The 25,095-nt window shown below is 39.2% G+C and overlaps 1 protein-coding gene and 1 non-coding gene across 2 annotated transcripts in view; one reads left to right on the forward strand and one right to left on the reverse strand.

Moving 5' to 3' along the window:
• Nucleotides 1–608: 608 nt before the first annotated feature.
• CP (ceruloplasmin) overlaps nucleotides 609–25,095 on the forward strand; it is a 50,248-nt gene continuing 25,761 nt past the window's right edge. The window contains exons 1-8 of the mRNA XM_055570114.1: nucleotides 609–705; nucleotides 3,365–3,461; nucleotides 13,136–13,383; nucleotides 15,541–15,753; nucleotides 16,119–16,292; nucleotides 18,318–18,572; nucleotides 19,812–19,983; nucleotides 23,604–23,743. Coding sequence (XP_055426089.1) covers nucleotides 609–705; nucleotides 3,365–3,461; nucleotides 13,136–13,383; nucleotides 15,541–15,753; nucleotides 16,119–16,292; nucleotides 18,318–18,572; nucleotides 19,812–19,983; nucleotides 23,604–23,743 — 1,396 coding nt within the window. The remainder of the gene's footprint in view (nucleotides 706–3,364; nucleotides 3,462–13,135; nucleotides 13,384–15,540; nucleotides 15,754–16,118; nucleotides 16,293–18,317; nucleotides 18,573–19,811; nucleotides 19,984–23,603; nucleotides 23,744–25,095) is intronic.
• On the reverse strand, nucleotides 4,977–5,048 carry TRNAG-CCC (transfer RNA glycine (anticodon CCC)). The gene has a single exon. It is a non-coding gene; the product is annotated as a tRNA-Gly (tRNA).

The following is a 25,095-nucleotide window of genomic DNA, read 5'->3' on the forward strand; positions in this document are numbered from 1 at the left end:
CTGCTTGCCACAACTAGAGAGAGTCCACATGCAGCACACAGAGACTCAGCACAGTCAAAAACAAATAAATCAATAAAATTATTTTTTAAAAAAAGAAGTGGCAGAACATGCCCTCTAGTCATCCCCCTCTAACACCAAAATCTCTTTAGTTTTCTCTAGTTTCCTGCTGAACTGTAATTCCTTTTCTGTGCTAATCCTTATAGGATATAACAAAGGCCATGCAATAGCTAAAATAGTTTGCTCACTTTCTTTTTTTATCCACTTTCCCTTTCCCACCATTTCAGTTAATATATCTAGGAAGCGCTTTGACATTTTCCAGGTGTCCTGAACTCACACAGTAGCCCAAAGGGTCCCATGAACGTAGCTAGGTCACCCCACACAGAAGAGATGGCCAGCCTGGGTTTACCCCACTGCACCTGGCTTTCCCCCAGCATGGCCCATTCCTGTCTCATTTTCAGTCTCCTGGCTGGCTCACCAATTGTTGGGGCATGGAGGGGACAAAAAGTGCCCATGAACTGAGAAGGTATCTTGACACCAGAAAATGAGGCAGGCAGCTCCACATAATCACTGGATTCATTTATTATAGGGTAACTTACTCAGAGGGTAGGATGGAGGACAAAGATAGAGAGATCCAGAATTCACAGCTGCTTTCTGCACCACCCAGGGACTATTGGGACAATTCTACAGTTAACCTAGGGCATCAGGGTAAGTGCTTGGAGACAGAAGGCACCGTCCTAAGTCAAGAGTTATGAACGTGTAACTAGTCTCATGGACACTGGGAATACATCATGGTCTTCATCACTGTTTGGAAGCTAATAGAGCATAGATGCCACCTGGACCTAATAATCATTAAACACCTATTAACTACAAAGCCTGTGATGACAGATATGTGATTTCCCACATAGTACAGTCCTGAATAGGGTCAGTGGATGGATAACAGGAACTGTACAGTTCCCAAAGGGCATCATTTACACCATCAGCCATACACTGGCTCATACAGGGGCTTCATACCAATTAAAAAGCACCCTCTCTAGGAGAATGAACTGCTAAAAGAAGTTCCCTCTGTGTGGACCATTGGAAAAAAGGAGCATTTCTGGGCACCAAATTTTAAAAAGAACAGCATCTTGCAAGACACAGGGTTTGGCCAGTGGAGTCTGGGCAAGATGTTAGCCCCATTCAGGTCCCCTCAGCAGGCATGAGGGCACAATTGTTTAAGGTGGCTCTAGAAGGAGGTCTTAGGACATTCTGGGCATGGTGACCCAATTTTCTGAATCAGGACAATTAGTTAAGATTATTGCTAGAACATTATTGCTAGGTGAAAGGAACATCTCCACTCCATGACCTAACATGGGTCATTTCAAGTAATATGAACAACAGCCCTCTGAGACTGATTTAAAGATGAGGAAAATGAGGCTGAGGTCAAGTACGTATCTTGCCTGGGGTCACATGGTGAAATCAGATTTTTATCTTCATACTGCTATTTTCCTCGGCATTTATTAGCCTCATTCATTGCTGCTAATATGTACTAGATATTTCACCCTTCATTTGTATATCGTTGGTCTCTCCCCAGTAGAATATAAGTTGACAAGCATAGGGATTTGTGTCTGTTTTATTCCCTGCTATATCCCCACAGTGCTTAGAACAGTGTCTGGCACACAGGGGGTTCATTCAGCAATACTTACTAAATGAATGCATTGTTTGAACATTGGGGTGCTTCCTCCTGTACCAACTATTTCTATAAACCCCATTCAGTAAATACTTATGTAATGCATTGAAGTATTCTAGAGAAAAAGCTCCCATCAACATAAAATGTTCACTGTCATCAGGATTTTCTTCACCTAAAAAACAAAAAGTCTTTCACGCCAAAATTCATGTCCACATCAAAGAGGGAAATTCCAGGTTAATAAACTAGGTCTTGGGCTTCCCTGTTGGCTCAGGGGTAAAGAATCCACCTACCAATGCAGGAGGCATGGGCTCCATCTCTGGTCTGGGAAGATCCCACATACTGTGGAGCAACTAAGTCCATGTGCCAGAACTACTGAGCCTAAGTTCTAGAGCCTGGGAGCCGCAACTACTGAAGCCCACCCGCCCTAAAGCCTCTGCTCCACAAGGAGAAAAGCCACTGCAATGAGACGCCCACACACCATAACTAGAGTAGCCCCTGCTCACCGCAACTAGAGAAAAGCCCATGCAGCAACGAAGACCAAGCACAGCCAAAAATATATAAATAAATAAAATAAACGAGGGCTCTGTCCATTTACTAAGGCCAACTTTTGCCTTTAAGGACAGGTTTATTTATTTATTTATTTTTGCTGTCTGGTACACAGGGTTATTGTTACCATCTTTCTAAATTCCATATATATGCGTTAGTATACTGTATTGGTGTTTTTCTTTAATATCATGTATGAAACGAGTCGCCAGTCCAGGTTCGATGCACGATACTGGATGCTTGAGGCTGGTGCACTGGGACGACCCAGAGGGAGGGTATGGGGAGGGAGGAGGGAGGAGGGTTCGGGATGGGGAACACAGATATACCTGTGGCGGATTCATTTTGATATTTGGCAAAACTAATACAATATTGTAAAGTTTAAAAATAAAATAAAATAAAAAAAATTAAAAAAAAATAAAGACAGGTTTATTTGTTTCTGATTTTTCAATAACCAAAACAGTGTCTTCGACTCCCATTATCCTCTGCTAATTATTTTTACATAGTGATACACAATAATCTGATTAACTCTCTATGCAGATGTGTTTAGAGCTTATAAAATAAGTAAAACTTTCAAAATAAATTCTTATTTGGGAGTACTTAAATTTGGCATGCTAAATATCATGTTTTGTATCTTGAATATGTAACTAGGTTATTGTTAGACTTTTCCAAAGTAAAGAGCTGCTTATTTTGATTCATTTTGCATAATTTTCATCCTGATGTATTAAAAGTTCACTGTGTGCAGGGCATTGTATTGTAGCATATTGTTAGAAGAACAAAGGGAACATTAAGACATGATCTCTGCCTTCCTGGAATTTACACAATGAATTGTAGAAACACAGACTTATGCACACTCCAGTGCCTCCAACAATAACTGTTGACTTTTTATTTGTAATTAGAGAACCCAGGCAGTGGAAAACTAGGTTTTTCCTGGGTTTACGAGAACTGAACCAAAGTGGAAAATGTTATTTGCTTTAACGAAATAATTCCGTCTTATGCAACATAACATTCTGTCAATCAAGCAAATAAAGAAAGAAAGCCTTATTTATAAAGTTGCCTGCTTCTGATTTCATTCCATTGCTTCTTGGGCTCCAAGAGGGGAAAAAAAAATGAAGATTTTCTTGCTCTGTATTTTTCTAATTTTATGTGGTACCTCAGCCTGGGCGAAAGATAAGCATTATTACATTGGAATTATTGAAACAGCTTGGAACTATGCCTCTGGCCACGGGGAAAAGAAACTTATTTCGGTTGACACGTAAGTCATTGCTTTTTCTTCTTTGTAGACCAAACCTAAATTATCAATTAAAAAATAAAGCCAATAAGATGAAATATTTCTTTAATTTGTTATATACAAAAACTGGAAAATATGGACTTGAAACTCTGGACACTAATAAATCTCTAATTCCTGGGATTTTGTTTGTTTTTTGGGATGCTGCCTTATTCCTTCCCACTTGGTCCTGAGGAACTGTGTGGGTTTCTTTTAACCCCTTCTGGTCATTACATCTCCCATCATGGTTCAGTCTTTTTGTCTGTTTATGCAGAAGTTCTTTCATCCAAAGAATGACTGCATAAAATTTTCTGTTTACTATTCCATTTCTGATTACTAGAGGTAAAAATTAAAGGCTTTTTTAATCCTTCAAAAACACATTTATTTTATATATCAAATACAATCTTAATATGACTCCACCTAATACTTGTTGGATGACTCTGGACAGATAATTACATTCATCTTTCTCAGACTCAGCATCCTAATCTGTTGACAAAGACAATAAGAATACTTCATAGGGCTGTTTAACGAGTGGGTGCCTGGAAAGCTCTTACAGTGCTTGGCACATCATTCATGTGCAAAAAAGCTCTATGTAACTTACGGTTTTCTTTCTTAAAGGTTTTCTTTGTTTCAGTTGAAAAGCCCCTTATTTCAAGCAAAGTTCATCACACAAAAAAACAGGTTCTCCTTGAAGATTTTTGTAATGAAAGATTATCTATATGAAGGTCATCACTTTTAATAATGTTAATTAAACATTTAACACCAAATTAAAATTTGTTACTCAAACCCATATTCATTATATTTAAAGATGTATTTTCGGAGAAGGCAATGGCACCCCACTCCAGTACTCTTGCCTGGAAAATCCCATGGACGGAGGAGCCTGGTAGGCTGCAGTCCACGGGGTCGCTAAGAGTCGGACACGACTGAGCGACTTCACTTTCACTTTTCACTTTCATGCATTGGAGGAGGAAATGGCAACCCACTCCAGTGTTCTTGCCTGGGAATCCCAGGGACAGCGGGGCCTGGTGGACTGCCGTCTATGGGGTCGCACAGAGTCGGACACGACTGAAGCGACTTAGCAGCAGCAGCAGCAAAGATGTATTTTAATGGTGAAAGTGTATTTTAATGGTGATAAATGTGTTTTAATACTGATACTTAAAAATGCATGTTAATGGTGACAAATGAACCCAATGACCATTTGCTGCTAACACTGTGTCTAAAAAATAGCTTAAAAGGTATGCCAAATTTCATAATGTTGACTCTGTTGATGGGTATACATTATTAATTTTATGTATGTTTAAAGTTTTTCAAAGTAAAAAAAAAATAAATGCATAGATGATAATACCTAATTGTTAAGTTATTAATTTAGTAATAATCAGTGAGGAATGTTTCTGACCTAAAAATAACTGTTTGTAAATAAAACTAGTATATTTTGCAATTATATTTTTAAAATATTCATTTATTTGACTTTGCTGGGTCTTAGTTGCAGCATGTGGGATCTAGTTCCCTAACCAGGGATCGAACCTGGGACCCTGCATTGGGATCACAGAGTCTTAACCACTGGACCACCAGGGAGGTCCCTGCAATTATTTTTTTAAGCTTGGTTTTGAGCTAGTGTTCTCTTCTTTTGGAGATGACATATTCTTAGGCTTCACAAGAACCATTATTTTGTATGACTTCAGCATTTTCCCTAACTAAACAATTATACACGTTTTTTTAATAGGAAATCTAGATACATTTTTTGAAAAGGTCAGATACATTAGGAAAAAAAATACTGTCATACAGTCCTACTCCATGCCCTCACCCATCCTGCTGCCATTATTCATGGTCAAAAATCCAATCAGTTTTATTGTGCATCAACCAAGTGCTAGACATTGCCCTGACCATACTTCAACAAAGTCTCTAATTCTAGACATTTAGAAAAGAAAAGGGCTTTGGTAAGAATTTTTTTTCAGGGAGGGAAGAGAATTTTTTTTATTTTTAAACAGCCTAGCGTCCTGCGTATGCTGGGGAGGTTATACAACATTGGCTCAAACATCTCCTGCTTCAACAACAGCCTACAGTTGTGCTAACTATAGATGGCACTGCTCACTCTGTCTGTGATATTTTTTAATATATCTGAACAGCAAATATTGACTAGACCTTCAGCAATTTTGCCAATACTATGCTACCGTTTGCATCAGATTTGCAGAATGTCCAGCTGCTAATACATTCAGCCTTCTATAACAAAATACACCAGACAGGATAGCTTAGCAACAACAGAAATCCCTTTCTCACAGCTCAAGAGGCCAGGAAGTTCAAGGTGCCAACATGGTCATGTTCTAGTAAGATCTCTCTTCTGGGTTCATAGCCTTTTCACTGTGTCCTCACTTGGTGAAAGAGACTAAGAATGTCTTTGGAGCCTCTTACTCCATTTATGAGAGCCTCACCCTCATGACCTAACCACCTCTAAAGACCTCATCTCCTAATACCATCACATTAGGGATTAGGATTTCAACATATAGTGGGGGATAGGACATAAATATGCCAAAGGATGATGTAATATAACCAGATACAATTATTGACACTCATCGTGTGAAGGCTAAAAAGGAGTGCAGATAAATAGGCTGAGAAACAGGTTGAAAGAGGTCAAGATGGTTGTTAGGCAGAGAATTAGGTTTAAGCTGCTGTTGACCTTGAAGCTCCGGAACAAGGAAGCGGAAAGTATATATGGAGATGGTAGAAACTCCATCTGCTAAATTCACTGGTGATCACTAGTACCTAGAATTTGGAAACACTAAAATATTTTTTAATTAATGAAAATGAATGAATAAAAGGTGTGTAGGAAGCTAGACAAAATTATAGGCTGTGTTGTCAAAATTTCCCCTTGCTTCTAATGTAGAGAGATATACACCATAGAATAAATCAGAAAATAGAATGAAATAAGAAAAGTCAGTTTATGGAGTTATACATCAACTAGTAGAACAGGAAACATTGGCAGATAGAAAGGAAAAAATGTGTAGATTCTTTTAACTAGGAAAATAAGAGTTCACTTCTTTTTATTCCATCAGAAGTATTTCTTTCTAGTGGGGTAAGTTCAGTTCGATCGCTCAGTTGTGTCTGACTCTTTGCAACCCCATGGACTGCAGCATTCTAGGTTTCTCTATACATCACCACTCCTGGAGTTTACTCAAACTCATGTCCATCAAGTCCGTGATGCCATCCACCATCCAACCATCTCATCCTCTGTCATCCCCTTCTCCTCCTGCCTTCAATCTTTCCTAGCATCAGAGTCTTTTCAAATGAGTCAGCTCTTTGCCTCAGGTGGCCAAAGGATTGGAGTTTCAGCTTCAGCATCAGTCCTTCTAGTGAATGTTCAGGATTGATTCCGTTTGGGATAGACTGGCTGGATCTCCTTGAAATCCAAGGGACTCTCAACAGTCTTCTCCAATACCACAGTTCAAAAGCATCAATTCTTTGGCACTCAGCTTTCTTTATAGTCCAACTCTCACATCCATACATAACTACTGGAAAAACCATAGCTTTGACTAGATGGACCTTTGTTGGCAAAATAATGTCTCTGCTTTTTAATACACTATCTAGGTTGGTCATAGCTTTTCTATGGGGTAAGGTAGAAAGTAATTTCCTTATATTTATCAGTGTCTTATCTGTCACTTTAACACACCAATAAACTGTTAAAGATCTGTGAAATATATTTTCTGCTCCTAAGTTGAAGTGAAAGTTAAAGTGTTAATTGCTTTAGTAGTGCCCGACTCTGTGACCCTATGGACTATTATAGCCTGCCAGCCTCCTCTGTCCACAGAATAAGTTATTTGTATTTAAGGGCTTCTCTGGTGGCTAAGACAGTAAAGAATCCACCTGCAATGGGGGAGACCTGGGTTCGATTTCCGGGTTGGGGCATGGCAAGCCACTCCAATATTCTTGCCTGAAGAATCCCCGTGGGCAGAGGAGCCTGGCAGGCTATGGTCCATGGGGTCACAAAGAGCCAGACATGACTAAGCAACTAAGCACAAGAATAAAAAGGGCTTCCCTGGTGGCTCAGTTGGTAAGGAATCTGCTTGCAATGCAGGAGACTGCAGTGCAGGAGACCCAGGTTCAATTTCTGGGTCAGAAAGATCCCCTGAGGAAGGAAATGGCAACCCACTCCAGTATTCTTGCCTGGGAAATCTCATGGACAGAGGAGCCTGGCGGGCTACAGTCCATGGGGTCCTAAGAGTGAGACACAGCTTAGCGACTAAACTACCACCACCACCAAGAATAAAAGACATACATACAAAAACAATTAGCAAATGCAATACTGTGATCTGGGCCCATGGTAGACATTAATTAAATGTGTATTGATTTTGTTAGCTACATAGTAGCAATAAGTAACAATGGTCCAGTTTTCTTCAGGTTGCTTCTTTCTCCTGGTGACCTACAGGAAGCTAGAAGTAAGTGAAAATTTCCTTAAACAGAAGAACTATCACAAAACCCTTTTATACTAACTTCATTGGCTCTTACTCAGGCTTGGTGATTTTAAATACAGTTCTTGCAAACATTGTTAAACCTAGTTTTCCAGCCCATTGTAGGTTTGAGAAATAAATAAGAAATACTACAGTGAAGTAGTATACATAAGCAAACTCAATGACCAATAAAAAAATGAAAGCCCAAATTTTGACCAAATAGAGAACAAACTAACAACTTGCACTCTATGATATAATCATAAGTATTATGATATTGAGTGATTGGGGTACCATAACCTTTCAGTAAATGTTTATATTTCCTATTATCATCATAACAGAAGTTGAATTTTTCCCAGTACATGATGTTTAAAAAAACAAGGATGCAAAGAAAACATTTTAAAGAAAAAAAACTTGCACAAAGGCATTCATTTTACCCCTTCCAAAATGGTCTTAAATTTTAAATGATTCTTAAAGAGGTAAAATTATGAGCTAAAGTCATCTGGAAGTCATTTATGATGCCTTATACTCTGAGGCTGCCAAATAAAAAATAGTAAGCAAAATCTGGTGTGGTATAAACATTTCACATAAGACCGTCCATGTGCAGAAGCTAATGAAGTAACTATACCATTTCACACTTTTTAAGCTCTACAATTTATTATCACAGTTGCTATTTTTCCCCAAGAACATATCCAAAAGAGGGCTAATACCTAGATAGAATTTTCATGCTGTGCTAGTGAAGCCAGGCTAGTTAGAACCTATAGCTCACTCAGGTGTGTGTTGTATAAACCCAGGTTGAGTCTTTGCCTACCAAAGTAGTCTTTGCCTACTTTTGGACTTTTCTTTGTGATTCCAGTGTGTAGTAGGCAGAGTTTTTTTTAATTGCCCCCAAAGACATCCTAAACCTAAAATTCTAGAACCAGTGAATATGATGATCTATCACTCCCATGGTTTATGTTATATTCAAGGATACAGTTGACTTTAGAGACATGATCTGGGTGGGCCTAGTCTAAAGCAGAGAATTCTCTAGCAGAAGAGGAGGAAGTCAGAGAGATTCAAAGAGGTTTGGGGGGATTCAACAAACTGTTGCTGACTTGGAGATGGAAGAAGTCATTTTGGAAGGAATACAAGTGGCCTTAAAGAACTGGGAGAAGTCTTCAGCTGTGAGCTAGCAAAGAAGCAGGAATTTCAGTCCTATAACCACAATGAACTGAATTCTGCCAATAACCTGAGTGAGCTTGGCAGTGGACTTCTCCACAGAGCCTCCAGACAAGTACTCGTACAAGCCAACACCTTGATGTCAGCTGTGATAACCTGAGGAAAGAATCCAGTCATGCCATGCCAGACTGCTGATCCATGGAACCGTGAAATTAATAAATAGGTGCTGTTTAAAGCTGCTTTGTGATCATTTGTTATGCAGCAATAGAAAACTAATATACTATGTCTCAATTAGTGAAGCCAAGAATCCAGAGACTTTTCACATACATTACCCACACTTTAGTAATCATGTCTAAACATAAACCAAGACCTCCTTGAGTGCATTCTGAATTTATGGGAGGGAATAGCATTATTTCTGTTTTACTAAGGCAGTGTAAAAATTGTTTTAATTACCCTACCATTAAAAACTCACTTCTGGGTCTGAGCTTACCAGAAATTAGAGGAATTGCTATAGGATTATAGGGCTTCCCTGCTGGCTCAGATGGTAAAGAATTTGCCTGCAATGCAGGAGACCCAAGTTCGGTCCCCTGGAGAAGGAAATGGCTACCCATTCCAGTATTCTTTTCCTGGGAAATCCCACGGTCAGAGGAGCCTGGAAGTCTATAGTCCACGGGGTCACAAAGAGTCAGACATGAATGAGCGACTAACACTTTCACTTTCACTGTAGAATTGTAAGAACTGGGGAAGCTAAAAAAGTAGAATGTGATTACTGAGAGGGAGACATATCTATTGAAAAGAAGTAAAACAACATATCACAATTTCCAACAGAAAGAACAACAATTAATGTGAATCATTTGTTCCCGTCAAAGAACAACCTTAATAGATTCCTTTGACTGGATGTCTGACTGGCAAACTTCCTGCAAGCTTCCAGTAACTGACCCTTTGTCCCCAAAGCTGTGCTCTTGATGTTAAATAGACAGTCCCTAATGACCCTTTGATGTGTCTTTGGAGACACAGCATAAACAAACAGACCTCCCCTAAGTTATCGCATTATGTGAAATATTTACCAATTTGCTTAAGACTTAATTTTGTTTCAGAAAAAAAGACAAGATGGGAAACACATTTTGCACATTGCTATGTGTATACAAGAAATCCAAATGTTAAAATTTCTGAATAGATTATAAATTCAGATCAGTTATTTTTAAAGTATTTTTCACCACCTCCCCCCACCTCCAAAAAAATCTTTGTATACACAAAAAGAATCCCAAAGCTTAGGCAATACTCCCCCTATTTCAGGAAATAATGAATACAGGAGAATTTCAGTGCAATGAAAGCATTTTGACAAAGTCTGCTGCAGTTTATTGCAATGAAATGTGACATATTCCTTAATTAGTTTCAGACACACATTCAGGAAATATAAATACACATTGTATCTAAAGGAAGCCTCAAGAATTTGAGGGCTATTTTTAAACTTTGGCTTTATTTAAAATGTGAATCAGGCTTCCCTGGTGGCTCAGTGGTCAAGAATCCACATGCCAATCCTGGAGATGAAGGTTCGATCCCTTGGTCAGGAAGATCCCTTGAAGAAGGAAATGGCAACCCACTCCAGTATTCTTGCCTGGAGAAACCCATGGACAGAGGAGCCTGGCAGGCTACAGTCTGTGGGATCACAGAAGAGTTGGACATGACTTGGTAAATAAAACAGCAAGATGGGAATCAACAGCGCATGGTGAAACACAGATTAGAATCTCTATTTAAATATCACTGAAGGTGAATCTCTTAGATTCATAGACACTGGTGAAAACTTTCCGCTAGGCTTAGACAGGTCTGTGTGAGACTGAGTGGCCCAGGTTCTGATGTGACCCGAGAGGAATTCCATCTTTGAGCTATAAGCTTTCCAGCTGCCATTGTGTGCTTGACTGAACTGCCCTCTTCCTGACCTCCTCTCAGCAAAGTGGACTGGATGAATCTGTCTTTAATCTCAGTGGCCTTCAGTGCTTTGGAATTTTGCTGCTGTTACAACATCTATTCATTAAGATTACTCCTGTCTGTACTAATGTGGCAGTTTAGGGGGAAGAAGTCACACCCCTTCTCATTGTTTTTTCATGTATTTTAATGTGCTTAAAGTCTCTCAGAGCTTTTCTCAATTTTTTTTTTTTTTTGGTTTGTTTTAACAAAATGGAAATTGCAACAATTAGAAAATGAAAACAAATATGACGAATAACGGCTTAAGCATGGATTTGCTGTATTGGTTATAAAAGATGTAACTTTATTTTTCTAACTTCCAGTTTGGCCCTTCTCCCACCACGATAGGGGAAAGAGACTCCCATCTCACTCATTTTTTCAGTGAACAAGTTGAGAATCCCAGGGCTTAAACAATCCAGCATGACAACTTAAGGTGCTCATTGTGAAAGCTCTCTGGTCAATCCAGAGCACGGGACTCTGCTATTTTCAACATCTGTTCCTGCTGCCCAAATGCAGCTCAGAGACCCTTCTTACTGGTCCCCTCACTCAAGCTCAATCTGGTATCTCCATGCCACCGTGCCAGGAGAGATTTGGCCACGACCGGAACCAGCCACCTTTCTGTCTCAAGGCATCCAGGAATCCCACTGTCTCTGGGATTGGGCAGCTTTCTCCCCCTGCATCTGGAGCCTCCCCTACTCGGGTTGCCCATGAGCACAGAGAGGCATCAGAACACACGGGGGTTATTTGTTAGTAAATGCAGATGCCTAAACTCCACCCCAGCAGCACAGAAGCAGAATCAATGGGGCTGGAGCCTAGGAACTTGCATTTATCAAGGTCCTCAGTAGATTCCTATGCATGTGAAAATTAAGAAACATTGGGCCAGAGCCTTAGATTTAAAAAATAAAAACAGGCCTTTAAACTCTGCAACAGACAAAGATCAGCATTCCCACACAAGCTCTGCTCTCATCTTGAAAAAAAAATAAAAAGGAAAAATATTCTTCACTCTTTCCGATGAGCTTACCCCTGAGAAAACAAGCCTAAATTTATTCCTTAGTCAGGTTATACAGCCTCACAAGGGTTGAGTGGAAAATAGTAAGGCACCAAAAGTCACTGAGATCAAAGTAGGCAACACACACACACACACACACACACACATAAACCCTAGATCATTAGCCAGATGTTAGCATTTTTTATTCTAGTGGAGGAGACCTCAAGGGTGGAAGGGCTGCCAAAGTCCAGGTTTTAAGTGGGTTCTCCTGAACGACTAGAAGCCACTGCCCACAGGTAGATTCCACTGACCTATCCCGGCTTCCGTCAAAGATAATAACTTAAGAATCAGTTCAAAAGTTTGAATATCAAGCTCAATTTCTTTCTTTTCCTTTCTTTTCTTCTCTTTTTTTTTTTTTTCCTGGCTACTATTCACTTTGCTGATATTTTCAGGAAAGTTTTAAGCAACTATTAATCAGCCACTAACCAGAATATAAACTTTCAATGTTCAAGTACTTGTGCTAGCAAGGGATTAAAAAAACCACAGGGGTAATTTGAAATCAAAGGTAATTAAAAAACCCATATACATTATATGTATCAATTCCAACTTTGATTTAGTTTTGCTAAAAGAAATTAAAACAATAGCATTACCTTAGCATTATTAGTTTTGCTTTAGGAAAACAAATATATACACACAATTTGACATCTCACACATCCAGATTGATTGCTTGTAAACTCAAGTTTTCTTCATGACTGAAAGAGGTGCACAAGAAGTGAGAAATGTCTTAGCTCTATTTTAATAAATTTATATATTTATATATATTCATAAGGTCTCTGTGCTTTAACATTAAAATCTTGTAAGAAATACTCTGGTAAGATGTATTATATTTTTATGGAGCATTCACACATGGTTGTCTGCCATACAGCTAATGTAGGACACCTCACATTATTAAAATAACATGGCTAAATGCCAGCTCTTCTCTTCATTTTTTGGAAGCATCCTTACAACAACAGCAAACATTTAATATCATATGGTTATTCATTTCTCTTTCATTATAATGTTATCCCTGGAAATGATGGCTTCTACTAAGGTTGTCTTCTTTTCCTTTGCAGGGAACATTCCAATATCTATCTTCAAAATGGCCCCAATAGAATTGGAAGCGTTTACAAGAAGGCTGTGTATCTTCAGTACACAGATGAAAACTTCAGGACTGTTATAGAAAAACCTGTCTGGTTAGGGTTTTTAGGCCCTATTATCAAAGCTGAAACTGGAGATAAAGTTTATGTACATCTGAAAAACTTTGCTTCTAGGCCTTATACATTTCATGCACATGGAATGACTTACTATAAGGAGCATGAAGGTCAGTTCAACTCAAAATCTTGCTGGTATCCTCTCTTCCTTTTCAGGAGCGGCATTTTTTAACTTCCAAGATTATGGACTTTCCTCCTGGATAAGACCTGTAACAATGTTCTTTAGCTCTGAACTAATTTATGAATAAGTGTTTTGGTTCATCCTAATAATGCTGTGCTTCTCTTGGTTATGCTTGCTTACGTGGAGTGTGAATGTGATAGGATTTCTGGGTGAACTCACATAGTGAGAGTCAAAGAGAGCTGGACTTCCTTCCCAGTGCCCTACACCTTTCCAGATAAATAGTCAAACGAAGAGAAATAGTGAGCATTAAAGCCTGGAAAAGACAAAAATCCTGAAGGAAGAAACAGGACTCAAGATACGGGGATTGTCTTCTCTCTAAAGTTCCTACATGTGAACTTACTGTAACAATTATCGCCTCAAAATTAACGGACCCGTGTTTGAGTGCAGATTGGCTTTTACTTGGCTGAATGACCTTGGACAAGTTACTTAAATTCTCTATGCTTCAGTTTTCTCATCTATAAAATAGGAACAGTGAGAGTATATAATAAGAATTCCATAAATGTCCGTTATAAAAAAAAATGCTGAGGCCATGCTACAGTTCATGGGAATTATAAGGATCAAGCTTGGAAATTAGGCTAAAATTCACCTTAACTAATTATTGGCTTTGTATTTAAAAGAGGGATTGCTTTACAAGGTGAATGTTTTGATCTTTTATATATTTATGTGTTTTTGTAAACAAAATAATTATATTCATAGCATAAAAGTTTACTGCCATCTTATTTTTTACAATATCATGTTATATTAGGATATAAATAATTTTTACAGATGATCATTGTATTGTGGCATGTTAGAAGAAAAAAGAGTACTTATCTTTCAGAGACACATACTCAGTTATTTATAAATGAAATGACATGAGTCAGGGGCTCACTTTAGAATAATTTACTGATGATGGGGATTAGAGTGGGTGAGAGTATAGATGAAACAAGATTGGCCTTGAGTTGATCACTGGTAAAGCTGAGATTTTGGGCACATGGAACTTTAGTATATTATTCTCTTAATTTTTGCATATGTTTGGAAAAATACAAAATTAAAGTAAAAATTAAAACAATTGCATGGTTATTTCATAGGCAAAAATCTGATATCATACAAGAAACTTCAAATTATAGCAGAGGGTAGCCATTTTGCTCTTACTTCCATACCATAACCCCAGGGCAAAAACATTTTTTTGTTTTTGTTTTTTAAATACAGTTGTATGGCATTTTAACATGACCCTAATTCTGAACTCTAAGAAAAAGTGTTTTTTTTTTAATTGCAAACCCATAGTCACTATGGGGCTTCCCAGGAGGCGCAGTGGTAAAGAAGCTACTTGCCAATGAAGGAGATGAGAAGATTCTCTGGAGAAGGTAATGGCAACCCGCTCCAGTATTCTTGCCTGGAGAATTCCATGGACAGAGGAGCCTGGCAGGCAGGCTATACAGTCCATGGGGTCTCAAAGAGTCAGACATGACTGAGCACCCAAAGTCACAACGCTCCTAATTCATCTATTACTGCTTCTTGAAGACTCAGTTCAGTTCAGTTCAGTCGCTCAGTCGTGTCCGACTCTTTGCGACCCCATGGACTGCAGCACGCCAGCCTCCCTGTCCATCACCAACTCCCGGAGTTTACTCAGACTCACGTCCATTGAGTCGGTGATGCCATCCAGCCATCTCATCCTCTGTCGTCCCCTTCTACTCCTGCCCCCAATCCCTCCCAGCATCAGAGTCTTTTCCAATGAGTCAACTCTTTGCATGAGGTGGCCAAGGTATTGGAGTTTCAGCTTTAGCATCATTTCTTCCAAAGAACACCCAGGACTGATCTCCTTCAGAATGGACTGGTTGGATCTCCTTACAGTCCAAGGGACTCTCAAGAGTCTTCTCCACTCAGTCAAGTATAAAAAAATGACATTTTCTATGAAACTTCCAGACCTTGTTGCCATTAGCTTCTTATTCTTCTGTGCTCAAGTAGAACATCACTGCATTCCCAAGGGGATACATACTAGATATTGAATAAATGTTTGCTGAATGAATTAACAGACCATCTATTTTTTTCTTTTAAGTTCAAACACATTCGAATTCAACCTGTCATTTCATTGCATGTCGTTTCCTAGGGGCCATTTATCCTGATAACACCACAGGTTTTCAAAAGGCAGATGACAAAGTGCAGCCCGGTGAACAGTGTATGTACATACTGCATGCCAACCCAGAACAAGGTCCTGGTCAGGAAGACAGCAACTGTGTGACCCGGATTTACCATTCCCACATTGATGCTCCAAAAGACATCGCCTCAGGACTCATTGGGCCTTTAATACACTGCAAAAAAGGTACGTTTCCTCATTATTAGTCTCAATAAATTACCAAAGACAGTACACAGGGAGGTTTATTCTTTAAATATACATTAAGTCTTCTGTGTTATGACTGAGTAGGGAAGGTAGAGGGGTGGTGAGTCTAGAAAAAAAGGAAGGGAAGGGTAGGCAAGGGTAAGGAGAAAAAAGGGTGCATGAAGCAACATTTAGGTTACTGAACATAAATTCCCTAAATATTTCCAAGTCTATAAAACAGGAATGACTAGTCCAGATTTCTGGTCTGTTCGGAAAATAAATACTAAAATTGTTTAAAGCTATATGAATCACATGCTAAAATTCATGCTAAAAATTAAGTTCTACTGAAATAGTAATTTTCACTTCAGATTCTCTGGATGAAGAAAAAGAAAAAAATATTGACAAAGAATTTGTGGTAATGTTTTCTGTGGTGGATGAAAATCTCAGCTGGTACCTAGAAGAAAACATTAAAACCTACTGCTCTGAACCAGAGAAGGTTGAAAAAGATAATGAAGACTTCCAGGAGAGTAACAGAATGTATTGTAAGATTACACAGGATCTGTTAACTTTATCTTATTTTTCTCAGTCCATGAATTATGCTAACCTTATTCCCTTATATGAATAAGTAGTGTATTCTAATCTATGCCCTTGGTAACAAAGCATATTGGGTATGCAAATAGATATTCAGCTAAACAGGTCCAATCAGAACTCTAAGCCAGGTAAAGCCAGATACATCAAACCATTTCAAAACTAATAAGGATAAATCAATATCAGTTATGGTTAAATATATATGTGTGTTATATCTACATATTTTTTATTCTCCCGACTCCTAAAAATTAAAGCAGCCTAAAATTATTAAATTATATTTTAAAGCATTGCACTATAGTTAAGAAAATAGTTCAAACCACTAATTCTAAAAGATTTCTTTTACATACATATTATCCTTCACTACCACCCCCAACTTTGCATCATTTTCCCCTACATTTTAGCTCACTTTATTTCTTCTAAAAATGCTTTCTTTATTGCCTAGGCTTCTCCTTAATTCTCAGACAGAAAATAATGGGTTTAGTAAGATAATCTATCACTTAGAATTTGCATAAAATTTCAAATCCCTTAATACCTACTAGACCAATAAGTGTAGATTTTTGTTTGTGTTTAGCTTCTCAAAAATAGCTCTTAGGCAGAAACTGAGAATGCAATAATAACTGTACTATCAAAGCAGAAAAATAAACAAATTAAACACAGGACAGATTTTTGTTTCCAACTTCTGCTTATTTCTGGCTAGAAGATCCTCTTTCCATACTTTAATCCAGCCTCTGTTCTGTGCTAAGCAAAGTAGATGTTAGAGACTCAAACATCCAGCCTGGCTAAGCCTGGTTTGGTATCCCTGTTGCATTTGGTTCACTCACAGTACTTCCCAGAACTGATTTCTGCTTAAACTCTAAGACCTCCCAGTTTGAACAGTGACTCTCAGTTTTTTAGAAGAATCTTGGGCCATCCTGCTTTTGACCTTTTAGATCTTTTCCTCCTTCACATTTCTTCCAATTTTGTCTTTCAAGTTAAAAAAAAAAAAAAGCTTCCTTTGTGCTCTTATTGAAAGAGCAATTCACATCACTGTAGAAAATTGGAAAAGTTCTGATAAATAAGCAAGAAAACTTTGACATCATCCATACTGCCACTACCAACATGATGCATATGGTTGATTCATAAATAAGCATGTCTTTTTTTTTTTTAATTTAATTTTATTTTTAAACTTTACATAACTGTATTAGTTTTGCCAAATATCAAAATGAATCCACCACAGGTATACATGTGTTCCCCATCCTGAACCCTCCTCCCTCCTCCCTGCCCATTCCATCCCTCTGGGTCGTCCCAGTGCACCAGCCCCAAGCATCCAGTATCGTGCATCGAACCTGGACTGGCAACTCGTTTCATACATGATATTTTACATGTTTCAATGCCATTCTCCCAAATCTTCCCACCCTCTCCCTCTCTCACAGAGTCCATAAGACTGTTCTATACATCAGTGTCTCTTTTGCTGTCTCGTACACAGGGTTATTGTTGCCATCTTTCTAAATTCCATATATATGCGTTAGTATACTGTATTGGTGTTTTTCTTTCTGACTTACTTCACTCTGTATAATAGGCTCCAGTTTCATCCACCTCATTAGAACTGATTCAAATGTATTCTTTTTAAGCATGTCTTTTTTCTATTTACTATATATGTGTGTGCATTTATATGTATGTATGAGTGCACACATTTGTATTTGCAAATATACACTTGAACATACCAAGGTGTATAGTTTATAACAAGGACAGCGAATAGGTTTCATCTTCAGTGTTCATGTGCTAATACTGTGTTGACAAAAAACCTGAGGCTGAATTCAGGTCCAAAATGAAGAGTGCTGTGATTGGTTAATAATGTCTGATGTGGGTACAGAAGGGAAGAATAGTGACATGTGTGCCAGGTATTTTCCATCTCAAATTGATTTTATTTTTGTAGCTGTAACTATCAATATTCCAGGCACCAATATATGTTAGTCACAGTCTCTCCTCTTGACTTACAGCTGTGAATGGATATGCTTTTGGAAGTCTCCCAGGACTCTCCATGTGTGCTAAGGACCGAGTGAAATGGTATCTTTTTGGTATGGGTAATGAAATTGATGTGCATGCAGCTTTCTTCCATGGTCAAGTGTTGACTAGCAAGAACTACCGTGTTGATACAATCAATCTCTTTCCCGCTACCCTCTTTGATGCTCTTATGGTGGCTCAGAACCCTGGACAATGGATGCTTAGCTGTCAGAATCTAAACCATCTGAAAGGTAAGGCATCTATACCTGAAATTAACTGTCAGTTGAGAAAAGAGACATGTCTCAGTTACAATATTAATGGGGTGACTATTGGAAATTAGAATCTAAAAGCTAAATATCTTTGGAATGATCTGAACTTTGAACTGTTAATTTTATTCCTCTGAAAGTATGGATCATAATGTAATTTTTTTAAAAAGACAAAGACTGGAGCAATTATAAAGTAATTAAAGCTGAAAATATGTTAATTTTTGGAAAACAAAAATTGGTCCTGAAGTATAGTCTTACCGTAAAAGTATAATACTGCTTATAGCTACTCAGATTTGTAAAATATACAATATTTTAAACACCAGAAGATGTGTATATTGGTGCTGAAAAGTAACTTGTGTTTTGACTTGATTCTGTTAAATACAACCAACTTTGTTCTTTATGAGTCCAGCTATTCCTTGTTTTTACATGCTAAATCTCTTTTCCATCTCTTTAATATAAGGAAAAGAAATATCCCCAGTTCTTGGAAAATATTAGTTTGTAATATTGGTTTCCTGAAGAAACTAGGTCTAATGTGGGTCTTTGAGTAGGTTACTTTGAACTTCAAATATAATCTCATTCATCAAAGGTGACCTTGGCTGCAGCAGGCCCAGCACAGCAGGTGCATAACCATTTTATCCAAGGGAGTGATACAATACATGATCACTCTATTCCTCCTCCTCTATTTCATCACATCCCTTAAAATATGGCAAAGCTTCTCTTCACCACTTACTTTTTCTCATTAAAGCACTGTCTATTTCAATGCTGACTCACTGATAACATAAAAGAGGGAGGGATTCCTGGCAGCCCAGTGATTAGGACTCTGCCGTTTCACAACAGAGGGCAAGGCTGCAATCCCTGGCCAGGGAATTAAGATCCCACAAGCTACATGACATAGCCAAAGAAACCCCAGTGAAATAAAATAGTGAAAGTGCATTTCTCCCCACACCACTTATCTATTAATGTGTCCTATTTTTTTTTTTCATCAAAAGACGATCATAGTGAAATCCTACCGAAGTTCATTCCACATTTTTGAAAACACAAGTAATACCACTTCTCTGTGGCATATAGGCTTTTTTCCACTGCTTGAATTTTCCATGACTGATTCATTTGCAGCTGTTTACTCGTTCATAGTATTGTTTCTAGCTGTCACCGGCAGCATTGATAAGGCAATAGGAGAGAGAACAATGGCTTCATTAAACAGTGGCGCCTCTGTGTGGTTTTCAGCTGGTTTGCAGGCCTTTTTCCGGGTACAAGACTGTAAGAAGTCTTCATCTGAGGACAATATCCATGGCAAAAATGTTAGACACTACTACATCGCTGCTGAAGAAGTCGTCTGGAACTATGCACCCTCCGGTATAGATGCCTTCACCAAAGAAAATTTAAGAACACCGGGAAGGTAATTCAGAAAAAAAAATGATATTTTTTCAAAATATGACTCCTCCTCAAAAAATCATAAAAGGCTATTCAGCAATTAAAATTTTAACTGATACTTGAAATTAACTAGACTTCTAAGTAATTATTGAGGTGTTTGGTAGTGAGTCCAAGTTGGAGAAATAGGACTTCTGAGTCCATCAAAAAGAATAGAAATGTTGTCAGATGCTCAAGAAAATCCTCAGAAAATGTTGAAAACAAGATTGATTCATTAGCTTTCCATTCCTGAAACCAGCCTTGTATAATCTAGCAGCATTGGGTATATTCACAAGGCTGTATAATTATCAGCACTGTGACTCCCAGAGCTTTTTCATCATTTCAAGTAGAAATTATGTTCAACAGGTCAATAGCTGAGCTCTACCCAAGCTTGTGACTTCTGAAGCAGAGGTTTAAGTCCCTGCTACACTGACAGCCAGATATAATGACTCCCTAAACGGTATCTCCAGCCCAGAAGGCTCTTATAAATGGCAGCTTTTCATTCTGAACTTCTTAGTGGACGCCTCACTTGGATGAGGCCCTCTCCAAATCAACATGTCCAAGCCTGAACCCTCTGTCTTCCCCACAATTCTGAGCTTTCTCCTCTACACAAATGGTACTGCCATTCATCCATCACTCAAATCCCAATGCCTGAGCATTATCCTTGACTCCTTCCCTCCTTCACCAATCCCTCCTTCTCTCATCAAATGCTGCCTCATTATATCCTAAATATTTCGGGAAATTTGTTTGCATCTCTCTAACCTCTTTGCTAGTACCTCTGAAGTCATCATTACCCTCATTGAGATTTAAGAGAAGCCTACTGACTTGGCTCCCTACCACGGTCTTCCAACCACTTAAGGAATCCTCCTAAAACACTAATCCTTTAAAAAAATTTACACATATATATTACATATATATATATATATATATATATATACATATATACATATATATATATATATATATATATATATATATATATATTAGCCATGCCGTGTGGCACATGAGATCTTATAGTTTCCTTACCAGGGATCAAACCCACACACCCTGCATTGGAAGCACAGAGTCTTAAGCAATGGACCACCAGGGACATCCTGTAAAACACTAATCCTTAATGCTTACATGTTTCAAAGCCTTGAGATGTACTGAAACTTTAACTAGGTCCTCCCACCCATCCCCCATTTCTCTAAGCCTCCGTCTCCAATCCTCTGTCTTACCCTGCATGCTATGGTCCTGCCCTATTTTATAAGACATGCTATGCTCACTCTTCTCTGAGCCTTCCCGCAGGCTGTTCCCTCTTTGTAAACACCTGCCCCATTCTCCCCACCACACGTATTCCATCTTTTTAATGCCACTTCTCCTCTAGCTAGTTCTTAAAATCTCTTCCTTTGGAAAGCCTTTGAGGCCTCTTCCCGCTCTACTTAACTCCAGGAGAAATGTTTCATAACACCCAGTGCTTGTTACATGTTGTTATATTGAACGGTCTGTAGTCTATCTTCTGGGACAGATGCAAAGTCCATGTGGACAACGATGGGTCCATTTGCTTATGGGTATGTCGTCATCATATGGCGGGGTTCCTGGCAAAGAGCAGGTGTTCAGTACATTTGTCTGTACAGGAGAAGAGATAAACAGGGCAGCTTTGTCAGGTCAAATGCCTTTCTGAGATTTAATTTCTTCATCTGTAAAATGAAGAGACTGGGGAGGGAGTGATTAAGATGGCAGAAGAGTAGGACCTGGAGCTCACCTCCTCCCACAAATACATCCAAACTATGTCAAGATGTGGAACGATTCTCACAGAACATCTACTGAATGTTGGCAGAGGACCTCAGACTTCTGAAATGGCAAGAAAATCTCCACATGACTGGGTAGGACAAATGAAGAAAAGAGAGAGTGAGAGAAAGGAATTGGGGCAGGATCTGTGCCCTTAGAGGGAGCTGTGAGAGAAGAAAGGTTCCTGCACCCTGGAAATCCCCTCACTGGCGGGATAGAGGGGGAGCTTCACCTCAGAGGAGAGCACAACAACCAGTTTGCAGAAGGAAAAATGGAGAGAGGCCTGCCTGCACAGAGAGTCAATACCAAGACCCTGAGCTCCCCAGCCTGAGATGCCTGATGCAGACGGGGGCTGGGTGCTGAAGCTCAGGCTTCAGAGGTCAGACTCAGGGAGAGAACTAGGTGGGGATGCGCCGGAGACAGCCTGAAGGGGCTGGAGTGTGAGTGACTGAGAGTGTAGAGCGCCATTGTTGGGGGCTGTGAGAGGGGAGGGGTGGGACCCCCAGAGGAGCATCTTTCCTTGCATGCTATCAGGCAATGGGACACATCACAGGATCCCAGGAGTGCTGGCAGGCCACTGCATCTGCACACCTTCCTCAAGGGGATAATGGGGGCACGCCCTGAGGAAAGAGGTGGAAGGCATCCAAACTCAAAGCAGCCCTTGGGCCAAAAAATATTAAACCCACACAAGCTATGCAGGAGCACTTCCACATGTGTACAGCCTTCCATGACTACGGTAGATGACTGTTTCTCCTAAACTCAGAGTGAGGGAAACGTAAGTACAATGAAGAAGTAGAGGAACCACTTCCAATTAAAAGACCAAGAGAAATCACCTGAAGGAATAAAACAGACCACTTCAGTGTAACAGACACCAAGTTCAAAAACGTGGTCATGCAGCCATGAAAAGGAACGGATTTGAGTCAGTTCTAGTGAGGATGAACGTACGGCCTGTAAGTCAGACAAATATTGTATATTAACACATACTTATGGAATCTAGAAAAAATGGTACTGATTAACCTATTTGCAGGGCAGGAATAGAGACTCAGATATAGAGAACAGACTTCTGGACACAGCAGGGGAAGGAGAGGGTGGGATGAATTGAGAGAGTAGCATCGAAATATGTGCATTGCCATATGTAAAATGGATAGCTAATGGAAAGTTGCTGTATGACACGAGGAGCTCAACCTGGTGGTCTGCGACAACCTAGAGGGGTGGGATGGGATGGGAAGTGGGAGGGAGATTCATGAGGAAGGGAACACATGTATACTTATGGCTGATCCATGTTGATGTATGGCAGAAAGAAACACCACATTGTAAAGCAATTATCCTCTAATCAAAAATAGATTAAAAAAAAAGAAAGGATATCATGAAAATACTGAAGAAATTAAGAAAGACTATCAACAGAAATGCAGAGTACTGTAATATGGGGAGAATAATACCAATTTTGTTGCATCGTCATGTGAGTTTCAGACAATAAATGAACGTTTCTGAGTGCTAACATGCAATAAACAGTAGTTACTCTATTTTTAGACAGTTCATAATTTATTTAAAAGATTCTATTGTAGGACAAGTTATTATCTGTTAGGGGTCGACATGGGTCCTCTTGAAATTTTTTTCACTTCACTTGAAAAAAAAATTAAATCTCTGTGCCATGAATCTCTACCTGCAGTCTTAACATCTTTCTACAGAATGCCTAGTACTATCTGCTTGTTTGAGTATTTGGCAAATCATGGGTAATAATTCTAAGCCTTGGTCAGAACTTTTCAGTTAGTATCCCGTGTGACTACTGGGCTCTGTTCTGCTCTCAGCTCCAGAATTAAACCCTTTCTCTTTTGGCAGTGCTTCAGAGGCATTTTTTGAACAGGGTCCTACAAGAATTGGAGGGTCATATAAAAAGCTGGTTTATCGTGAGTACACAGATGCCTCCTTCTCTAATCAAAAAGAGAGAGGCCCTGAAGAGGAACATCTTGGCATCCTGGGTAAGTCTGCACAGAATACATAAATACTAGCGTTCCCTTGGGCTTTCCCGGTGGCTCAGCGGTAAAGAATCTGCCTGCCAATGCAGGAGATGCAGGTTCTATCTCTGGGTTGGGAAGACCCTCTGGTGAAGGAAGTGGCAACCCACTCCAGTATTCTTGCTTGGGGAATCCCATGAACAGGGGAGCCTGGGGGGCTACAGTGCATGGGGCCACAAAAGAGTCAGACACAACTTAGCAACTAAATGACAACAATGTACTTGTCCTCTAAACTACAACCAACTTAAGAACAGAAGCTTCAGAACCTGAAGCATGATTTCTACATACAAACTATTCATGGAGGAGCAAACATCAATAAAATGCAGTAGCCAATTATTTTCCCAATGTAAATTTACCCACAGTAAATCTTCAACATGAAAAGCCAGGCTGACTTCAATTGAGTGTCTTTTTTCTTTCTTCAAAGAGGTAAGGGGTGACTTTGTTTTAATAGACAGTGAAGCTATTAGCTTCTGCTTTTAGTTAAAGGTACATTCCCTTAGAAATAAAATCCAGCTGCTACTAATGAGACAGGTGGGTTTGTTTTAGAACCTCCTTCTCCCCAGGCAGAACCCAGAGATCTTTTCTTGTGAAGGCACATGGGCAGAATAGCAAGCGCGTGGATTCAGTCTGTTCTCACTGTCTGTCCTCACCTATTAGCCATGTGACCTTTGAAATACTCAACTCTCTGTGCCTGCCCCCTTTCTATAAAACGAGAATGATAGTAACAACAATAATCCCTACCTCATAAAGCAGTCATAAGGATTAAATGAGTTAATTCACATAAATACTCAGGAGAACATATAGGAAACTCTCAATAAATATCATTTTATATATTACATAAAATACTTGAGTACTATGTATCTGTTTTTATTCTTTATTTAGTAATAATATTAATTTTGGTGATGGAAAATACACAACAGTGTTGCTTTTCGCAGCCAAGACAAATTTAACTTACCCCCTTTGGGTGGTCAATGTTTATGGCATTCTCTTAGAGGTCCGTCTAGTCAAGGCTATGGTTTTTCCAGTGGTCATGTATGGGTGTGAAAGTTAGACTGTGAAGAAAGCTGAGTGCCAAAGAATTGATGCTTTTGAACTGTGGTGTTGGAGAAGACTTTTTAGAGTCCCTTGGACTGCAAGGAGATCCAACCAGTCCATTCTGAAGGAGATTAGTCCTGGGTGTTCTTTGGAAGGACTGATGCTAAAGCTGAAACTCCAGTACTTTGGCCACCTGATGCAAAGAGTTGACTCATTGGAAAAGACTCTGATGCTGGGAGGGATTGGGGGCAGGAGGAGAAGGGAACGACAGAGGATGAGAT

Source organism: Bubalus kerabau, chromosome 2, assembly GCF_029407905.1.
Source record: "Bubalus kerabau isolate K-KA32 ecotype Philippines breed swamp buffalo chromosome 2, PCC_UOA_SB_1v2, whole genome shotgun sequence".
NCBI lineage: Eukaryota > Metazoa > Chordata > Mammalia > Artiodactyla > Bovidae > Bubalus > Bubalus kerabau.